Source organism: Panthera pardus, unplaced genomic scaffold (genome assembly GCF_024362965.1).
Source record: "Panthera pardus isolate Hobbes unplaced genomic scaffold, ASM2436296v1 HiC_scaffold_6, whole genome shotgun sequence".
In the NCBI taxonomy this organism is placed as follows: domain Eukaryota; kingdom Metazoa; phylum Chordata; class Mammalia; order Carnivora; family Felidae; genus Panthera; species Panthera pardus.
This window is the reverse complement of record NW_026526991.1, coordinates 105,492,917-105,502,707: the sequence shown is the minus strand read 5'-3', so window position 1 is coordinate 105,502,707 and position 9,791 is coordinate 105,492,917. Positions and strand designations below refer to the sequence as shown.

General features: G+C 48.8%; 1 protein-coding gene across 8 annotated transcripts in view; it reads left to right on the top strand.

The window, feature by feature from the left end:
- Positions 1 to 734: 734 nt before the first annotated feature.
- The window catches only part of CACNA2D4 (calcium voltage-gated channel auxiliary subunit alpha2delta 4), a 113,164-nt gene continuing 104,107 nt past the window's right edge, over positions 735 to 9,791 (top strand). For all 8 annotated transcript variants that reach the window (XR_008419427.1, XM_053894799.1, XM_053894798.1 and 5 more), the window contains exons 1-3: positions 735 to 1,163; positions 4,960 to 5,041; positions 6,819 to 6,935. Coding sequence is in view for 7 of the 8 variants with exons in the window: in XM_053894799.1 (XP_053750774.1) it covers positions 988 to 1,163; positions 4,960 to 5,041; positions 6,819 to 6,935 (375 nt within the window). In the remaining variant the exon portion in view is untranslated. The remainder of the gene's footprint in view (positions 1,164 to 4,959; positions 5,042 to 6,818; positions 6,936 to 9,791) is intronic.

Genomic DNA, 9,791 nt, shown 5'->3' with positions numbered 1-9,791 from the left:
CATGGGGGAGGTCGGGGCCATAGGATATTGACATTATCTATGACCTCATCAAAAAGCAGCAGGCCTGGAGCCAGAGTTACAGTCTCAGCTCCGTCCCCAAGCCTCCTTGTGCCTCAAGAGCCCCCTGAAAACAGGGATGATGACACTGAACTCTCAGAATGGCTCTAAGATTTAAAACACCAATTTGTTACATCTTTTTTTTTAAGTTTATTTATTAATTTTGAGAGTGGGGGGAGGGGTAGAGAGAGGAGGAGGAGGAGGAGGAGGAGAGAGAGAGAGAGAGAGAGAGAGAGAGAGAGAGAATCCCAAGCAGGCTCCATGCTGTCAGCGCAGAGCCCAGCACAGGGCTCGGTCTCACGAACCTGAGATCATGACCTGAGCTGAAATCAAGAGTCAGACCCTTAACCAACTGAGTGACTCAGGCGCCCCAATTTGTTCCTTCTCTTGATAAGTCAGAGCACTGGACAGACACCCCCTGTTGTTCTCAGGCCAGTGTCACAGTCTTCTCCTCCCCTTGGGTCCAGAAGAAACAAGTCTACAGGAACAGGGCTGTCTCTTTAAAGTGGGAGGTTGTGCTCTGGCCCCTAATGGAATGAACCGAGTCCTGTCTTCTCAAATCAGGGTAATCCTGCTGAGGTCATTTCTGCCACCTCCTCCTCCCTGCTGTCAGGCAGGGGATTAGAGGAGAGGCCAATGGATTAACGGGTTCATTTTGTCACAACCACCCCCCTCAGACCATCAGCCCCCTCCTGGAGCCTGCTGGTCAGGTGGGGCGGCTCCTCTGTGCACTGTACTCTGTGGGCAGAGAGACCCCCACCCCTGCCAAGGGTTGCAGCCAAGACAAGACAAAGCTGGGGACCCCAGGCTTGCCAGGAAGGCAGAAGGCCTGGGGCTGTCCCAAGGATCTAGGTGACAGGCAGACAGAGCTGGCGGTTGGAGACTGCTCTCTTCTCTCCCTGCCTTCACCCCGAGCCCAGCAGAGACACCATGCCAGGACTCCCCAGGTTCCACTTAGACACCAGCGCCCCCCACAGCAGGAGGCCCTGCCACCAATGGCCAGGGTCCTGGGCCTCCTTGCAGAAGACCGTGGTCATCCTGTGCCTGCTACTCTCCAGTACCTCCCTGTCCCCCACACACGCGCAGACTGAGATTCCTCCGGAAACGTAAGCATCAAGTTCACCCCAACCCTCTAAAATCCTCTGGCCCTTTCCTCCCTTCCTTCCCCCTGTAGAGCTCAATCCTCTGTCCACCTTCCCACCTGGACCTCTAGCTTCCCTCAGGGCTCCCCCTGGGGGTTTCCACTCTCCCTTTCCCTCCCTTCTTCCCACATTCTGCCATTCGGGAGCCCCACCTGCCACTCCTCACACCTGCTGACTTCAGGCAGAACTGAAGTGAGGGTCCTCATTCCTCTGGCTGGCAAGCAGCATCTCAAGCTCCTGCAGGCCCGATGGATGCTCCTTCCAGGATAATCGCTGCCATTACGCCCCTGGCAGTGGGAGATGTGCTAGCTCAAAATGATCGTCGTGGCTCCCCAAGGATTTGTTGGGAAATTTGTGTTTTGACATTCTGAAAGGGTAAGGCAGTTCTAAACCAACAAAATGGCTCATGCAACCGGGAGCTGAGTAAAATTGGACTTTGGTCGTCTTAGTCTTCCCTTCTGCCTCCTTCCAGGCCCCCTTCTATATTCTGTCAATCAGCCCAGCTCCAGGAAAGAATCTGCTCTCAGTCATTTACATTTTGGTATAAAGTTTAATTGCTGTGCAACCTCTCTGAGAGTGTCTAGTTTTCCGTCCTTTGATCAGGTGGTCCTATTAAGAAATGCCGATGTATGTGGGGAGCAGAGAACTCTAGAGTAAAGGGGGCAGCTTGCTCAGTCCATATCTAAGCCCAGCTACTCACGACCAGCAAAATAGGCTACCAGAGCCAGCTGTCAACCTCATTTCTTAACAGAAGTGGAGACAGGGAGGACAAACAATGCACATTATGTCTAGCTTTGTTGAGCAATGGGTTTGAGCAGCCTTGTTTACACTGGATTGTATAACCTCTACTTTTTCTATGCCTAGTACAGCATTAGGTGCTTTATAAATAATATGTTTACTACACACAGCAATGCAATGAGGTGGGTGATAGCTTCCCTATTCTGTACTTGAGGAAATAAGCTCAGAAAGGTTGGATGACCTCCCCAAGTTCACACAGGCAGTAAACGGAAGTGCCAGAATCTAAACTCAAGTCAGCTTGGCCTGTGCTTCACCTGTTGCTGGGCTATAAGACTATCTGTTGCTGAGGGAGATGTTGAGAATAAGTTTCCAGCCCCAGAACACACACCAAAATTGTAGAAGGGGAACTCCAGGAATAGGCTGAGTGCTGAGTAAAGATGGCTGGAATCCAGGTCTTTGTTGAGGAGAATGGCAGACTGGACCATCTACTTAGAAACCTCCACAGTTGGCTGAGATTATTAGCCCTCAAACCTGCCTGTATCTGCACCTGCCCTCTTCCTGGGAGCCGGACCTCTGCCAGGCCCTTGACACAACCCCACCTCTCTCTCCTGCTGAATCCTCTTCCACCCCGATGACATTTCATCTCCCTTGTGTCCAGCTGTGCCCTTGCTTCCTGCTCAGCCCTCAGCCTCCACCACCTGCCCAGGCTTCTACTGCCCTCCCAAAACTGTTCCCATCGAGATCTCCAAAGATCTCTTCCCTGCCCAACCCAGTAGACATTCCTGGCTCCATCTCCCTGGACTCTCTTTTACTTGAATCTCAATGCCTCAACTTCCATTAACATTGTGTTCCTCTGGGACTCCTTGGGCACCTGAGCTGACCTTCTGTCCTCCTCAAGCAATTCTTTCCCTTTGCCTGCCCCCCAGATTGTTGGTGCCTCCCAGGGTTTGTCATCAACTCACAGGTCTTCTCATGCTCCACACTCTCCTTGAGAGAGCCCATATACCTTCAGAATTTCAACTCTACCTATGTACTAATGACTCTCAGCCCTATCTCTACTTGTTAGACTCACATACCATTGCCTGTGGACAGCTCTTTCTAAATATCTTGTGAGGTTTTAAGTTTAAGTTTGTGTCTTCCAAGATATAATGCAATTGGTACCTTCTGGAGTTGTGCAGTGCACAACATATCCTACAGCACTCAGTAGCTTTGCAACAGGAACCTCACATTCTATATATCCCAAGAGACACTCATCACCTTCCACCCTCTCAAACTTGTTCCTCCTGATCTTCCTGATAATTCTCAATAGCACCACCATCAGCTCAACTACCCAAGCTAGAAACCTGAAGTCATTTTTGACCCCTCCAAGCTCTTCTATACTCTCTACCTAGAAATCTCTTTGGCAGGCTAAACTCTCACAAACTTTTTTTTACTTTTCTTTCTTTTCTGTGCTTTTCTTTTCTTTCTTCCCTCCTTTCTTTCTTTCTTTGGGTGACAGGGAGAGTATGAGCAGGGAAGAAGGGCAGAAGGAGAGAGTGAGAATCCTAAGCAGGCTCTACACCCAGCACAGAGCCCAATGTGGGGCTCGAACCCTTGACTGTGAGATCATGAGCTGAAATCAAGAGTTGAATGCTCAACTTACTGAACCACCCAGGTGCCTAAATTCTCCCAAACTTCTAACACTGAACTCAGATCCCACTTGTCCCAAGAAGCCTCCTGGTACCACCACTACCCTCCCTAGCTTTTTGCAGGGCTGGGATCAGCCCCGCAATGGCACCCCTCCCCTTCGAACATGTATTATGCTATCTGTATATGGAGGGGTGTCCTTCTAACTGAGGGTTTTACAAAGATGAGGAAGGACCGTGATATGACTGCAGTGCTGTGCACAATGGCTGGCACACAGTAGGACCTTAATAATTATTGGTTGAGTGATTGAATTAATGTGGACCTTGACAGGATCATGAGGGCAAGCTCCTTTTGCTCCATCTGGAGAGGCTCAGACACAGTCCTATGTATTCTCCCCAGGATGCCACCAGCCTGCCCAGGTGGCAGGATCTTGGTGCACTTCTGGGGATGGATCAGAGGTCAGGGCTTCTCCACTAGGCTGCCTACACCCAGGGTGAGGGGTTGCTTCCTCACACCCTCCCTGTCTGGCCTGCTTTCTGCCCCACAAAAGCAGCTCAGAGCCTCTTCCTCTGCCCCTGGCCTCATGTTCCCTCTGAAGTTTCAACAGAGGATTTGGCAGCCAGTCGTGACCTTGAGCAGGGCACACTGAAGGGCACAGCCCATTAAGAAGCTGCAGTGGTGCCGGGGCACCTGTGTAGCTCAAGTCAGTTCAGCATCCAACTCTTGATTTCAGCTCAGGTGATGATCTCAGGGTTCCTGGGATCAGCCCTGCAATGGGTTCTGTGCTAATGGTGCGGAGCCTGCTTGCAATTGTCTCCCTCCCTCCCTCTCTCTCTCTCTCTCTCTCTGCTCCACCTCTGTGCTCGCTCTCACTCTCTCTCTCTCAGAATAAATAAGCATTAAAAAAAAAAGTTGCAGTGCTACCAAACAGTTCCTGTTTCCACCCTCAGTATCCTCCCCACCCTGGTCTGGGCCTGTCCATAACCTCTTCCCTTTCTCTCCTCTCTGTTCTCCACCCACAAACCAGAACCCTTAGGGGTTTGGGATCAGGCTTTGCTTCCCAGCTCATCTTCCCTGTCCTGAGGGCAGCTGCTGTGCCCCCAAAGGGTCCTCTAGGTCTCCTGCCTGGACCAGGAGGGATGGTAGCTCTTTGCGGGTGTTTCTGGGTGTAGGTGGTGTGTACGTGCATCCATGTATGTATGTGGGCCTCTCTATGTGCTATGTGTGTCTCTGTGTGTGTATCAGCGTGTGTCTGTGTGTGTGTGTGTGTGTGTGTGTACACGCTGGTGTTCTATGTGCATGTGTGTGTGCATATATGTGTGTGCATATATGTGTCTCCATATCTGTGTGTCTGTGTGGTGCATGTGTATACACATGTACTTTCATTCCCCGGCAGAGTGAAGCTGTGGGCAGACACCTTTGGCAGGGACCTATATGACACCGTGACCAAATACTCGGGCTCTCTCTTGCTGCAGAAGGTCAGTAACCCCCTTCCAGGGAGCTCACAGGGGGCAGTCAGTCAGGGACTTCTTCCTGATGGAGAAGCAGAGTTCTCAAGTCCCCAATGTCCATGCTGTAAGGGGTCTTAGAGATTATCTAATCCATTCACCTCATTTGCAGATGGGGAAACTGAGGCCCGGGGAGGGAATGATTTGCCTAAGTCACAGAGCAAGTCAGTGGGGGCAGTACGGTGGAGTGGCCAAGAGCACAGTGTAGTGTCAGCTCAGATGCCCCAGAGGTTGATGCCAGGATGCTGTTAGAGAGATGGGGGTGTGTGGCTATGAAGAAGAAAAGGGAGAGGGAGCAGGTGTAGGCAGAGTGGGATGCTTGCTTGACTGTGAAGGCGTATGCAGAGGAAGGAGAAAGGGGTAAGTATCCTGCAGGTGCTTGGGCAGTAGAAGGAGATGAGAGGGCCTATGGCCTCTGCAGAGAGAGCTTCCCTTACCTCCAGTTCTCAGGACCTCCAGCCCTGCCGCAGCGCTGCCAAGCACCCACACAGGCCCTCCCTGAGGCCTAGCCCATGCATGGCTCAGGGCGGGAAGCAGTGTCTGATGGACAGGATGTTGCACGATCTCCCTCCACTCCTTTATTTTTTAATTGCTTTTTGAGCAGATTGACACCAAGCTTGTCCTCTCACTGGATTATAAACAACCTCATTCTCTCTAATATTTATAACTTCCAGGCTGGTTTTAGTAATAGCCTGCCATCCTTTATTATTACCATTTGCTAAGAGCTTTATATTCACGCTTTAATTCATTAGGTGAGTACGATCTTCACCATTTTCTAAACGTTGCTAAGAGCAAACCCCCAGGGTTTTATGCCTTCGCAAGCCCACGCTGCAGCCCTTTCCTCCGGCCCTGTGTTCCTTGGCTGGCGGGAGTGGGCCGGACCGGAAGTCCTGCGCTCCCTGCAGGCCGCTCCAGCAATGACAACTCAGACCCTTTAAGCTCACTTGGAGCTTCTACATTGCAAAGCGCTTTACTCATTTGTGCCTTCCAACCCTGGGTGAGGGAGATACAGCAGTAATTACGTCGCCGTTTTGGGTAAACGCATTCTAGAGCCTGCTCTAAAGCCATGCAAATGTGACGTTTTGTAGATGAGGAAACTAAGTAACTCGCCTGTCACATGGCCACTAGCTGGCCAAACTGGGTCATTAGACACACGCCAGGTGAAAGATTATCTCCTGCGGGCCCAGAGAGTAGATTTGATCCCAGCTCTCTTAATTCCTAGGCCTACTGGCAGTTCTTTGGGCAACCTGCAGCTGCTGCCAAGCCCTGCCCCAGCAGTGAAAATTTCAGTTCACATGGATGTGAGAAGGGGCCACGCTGATACCAGTAGGTGTCAGGGAAAGATAAACTGATGTCTCACAGTCCCTGTGAGCAGCCCAAGGGAGGCAGCATGACTGCACAAAAAACATGGAATTCTGGGCGCTCTCCAGAATTCCAGGATGAGGTTCTCCATTCACTAGCAGTGTGACCTTGGTCAAGTTTGTTGACCTCTCTGAGCCTCAGTCTACTCCCTTTTAAAGATATTAACCACAACATCTCCAGAGTTCCTGGAACAGAGAGGACATTTGATAAGAGACAACTATTAATGTTAGTGGGGGAGATTATACAAGAAGGGGAGGGCCTGTCGTTGCCTCTAGTCCAGTCAACAAGACTTCACAGGTGTGAATACACTAGTTGGGAGGTTGGAGGCCACACATAATCATGTACAAGACCACAGGTGCCCATCTCTCCCACTTCCCCTACACAGAAATACAAGGATGTGGAGTCCAGTCTGAGGATCAAGGAGGTGGATGGCTTGGAGCTGGTGAGGAAGTTCTCAGAGGACATGGAAACCATGCTACGCAGGAAGGTGGAGGCTGTCAAGGTACTCCAGGTCCTATGATTTGTGGGGGTTCCACCCCAGCGCCCATGACACCAAAATGACACTCAGTGTTGTGGCCCTGCATCCTCTTTCCTACACCATCCTCTTCCTACCTTATGAGTGTCTGCTTTGTATCCCCATGAGCCTAAAGATCCTTGTAACGGAGAAAATGATGGCAAGTAAGGGGAGCGAGAAGGGGCCTGAGATTTGAGTTCTGCCTTAGGGAACAATGTCCAATACAATAGGATCAACCTACATTGTTAAGAGGGACTCCGCATCACAACCTCACATTTAGAGACTGGCAAAGAGCAGGTACAGAGTGAGGGCTTAGGAGTCAGCTGCTGAATGAACAGGTGGATGGCTGGATGGCTAGTGGGTGGGAGGGAATATAGCTAGATGGAGAGCTCAAAAAGCGAAGCTCCCTCATCTCCTCTCCCTTCTGTCCTCTCCCCTTTTCTCCTTCCCCTACTCCTCCCCCCACCTTCTCCTCTTCTGTATGCCAACCCATCCGCCATGGCTCTCAAGTGCTCAGAGGGCCATCCAGGCAGCAGAAGTACTTATAGTGCTGGGCCTCATGCACAGGTGATTCCCTCACTGCACATCCACCAAGCCTGGCTTGGCCCTGCTAGAAACAGAATGTGTCCCTTCCCTAGCATGAAGGGACTGCCCTGGTATCTGTGGGGACTTGGCTGCTTGGAGAGACATAGTTCCTGATCCACCCATCCAGACATCTGGCCATCCAAAACCAGTGTTATCCCCAAAAGGACTCCCTTTGGGGAGCCAAGAAAACAAGGAGAGAGGAGATGGAGCTGGGTGGTAGGCTGTGCAGGAGAGGCTGAGGACAGGGGTTAGGGAGAGATCTGGCAGCGCTGACAAAGCAAGCTGCAGCCTGACCAGGGTCCTGCCTGGCTCCCCACATCCCCATCAAAGCCCACTGCCTGGGAAGCATCAGTGTCAAAGTCACTGAGAACTTCTTTCCCACAAGTGACAATTTGCAGCCTCTTTTCTATAGCTTAGGGGCAAGGGATCTCAGCATCAGAGAAGATACTTGGGGACTGGAAAGCCCATCCTGGACAGTAGGGGGACAGTGACCTCACATACAGCCAACGTGGGCAGTAACGCTTGCCTCCTTCCATCTTCAGTGTTGTTTAAAACATCTCTCTGGGCACAGACGTTGGGCCCTTCCATGGGGATGCCCTGTGGAATTTCTTCATCACATCCTAGGACTTGGTGCTTGAATTATTTGACCAAATGTACAGTTATATGAATAGAGACCCAAAGAGGCTTAGTAACTTGCCCCCTAAAAAAGCCAGAATAGGAGCTCAAGTCTTTTTTATTCCCCAGGTTTATTGAGGTATAATTGACAATCAAAAATTATGTATATTTAAGGTGTGCAACCTGATTACCCAATAATATACATATACATTGTGAAATATTCACCTCAACCAAGCCAACCAACATCCATACCTCGCACTTTTCCTTTCTCCCTTCCTCCTTCCCTCCCTTTCTGCCTCCTTGCCTGCCTTCCTTCCTTCCTTCCTTCCTTCCTTCCTTCCTTCCTTCCCCCCTCCTTTCCTTCCTTCCTTCCTCCCTCCCTTCCTTTATTTATTTATGTGTGATGAGAACACCCAAGATCTACCCTCTTAGCAAACCTCAAGAATGCCAACATTCAAAACTGCCAACTAAAGTCATATTGCTGTACATCAGTTCTCTACAACTTATTTATCTTGCATAACTGAAACTTTATACCCTTTGACCAACATCTCCCCATTTTGCCTTTCCCCCATCAGCTCTTGGTAACTGTTTCTATGAGTTTGATTAGTTTAGATTCCACATATAAATGATATACAATATTTGTCTTTCTGTATCTAGCTTATTTCACTTAGCATAATGTCTTTCAAGTTTACCCATGTTGTTGCAAGTAGAACGGTTTTCCTTTAAGGCTGAATAAAGATAGAATAGAGAGAGAGAGAGATCATGTTGACTAACATTTAGGTTGTTTCCCTATTATTGGTATTATCTTCAGTGAAATGGGAGTGCAGATATCTTTTTGAGATCCTGACTTCATTTACTTTGATATGTACTCAGAAGTGGGATTGCTGGATCATATGATAGTTCTATTTTTAAGTTTTTGGGGAATGTCTATGCTGTTTTCCATATGGTAGTACCAATTTATATTCCCACCAACAACGCAGGGATTCTCTTTTCTCCGCAGCCTCACCAACACTTGTTATCTTATGTATTTCTAATAACAGCCTTCTAACAGGTATGCAGTGGTATCTCATTTGTGGTTTTGATTTGCATTTCCCTGATGATTTGTGAAATTGAGTACCTTTTCATATATCTGTTGCTCATTTGTATGTCTTCTTTGGGGAACGTCTATTCAGGTCCTTTGACTTTTTTTTTTTTTAACATTACTCAGTGCTCATCAAGTTGTACACTCTTAATCCCCTTCACCTATTTTACCCATCCCCCACTCACCTCCCTTCTGGTAACCGTCAATTTGTTTCCTATAGTTAATAGCCTTTTGTTGTTGTTGGTTTCTTTTTTTGTTTGTTTGCTTTGTTTCTGAAATTCCACATATGAGTAAAATCATATGGTATTTGTCTTTCTCTGACTTATATCACTTGGTATTATACCTTCTAAGTCCATCCATGTTGTTGCAAATGGCAAGATTTCATTCTTTTTTATGACTAATATTCCATTGTACATACACCACATCTTCTTTATCTATTCATCTATCAGTGGACACTTGGGTTGCTTCCGTATCTTGGCTATTGTAAGTAATGCTGTAATAAACCTAGGAATGCATATATCATTTTGAATTAGTGTTTTTCTTTTCTTTTCTTTTTTGAGTTC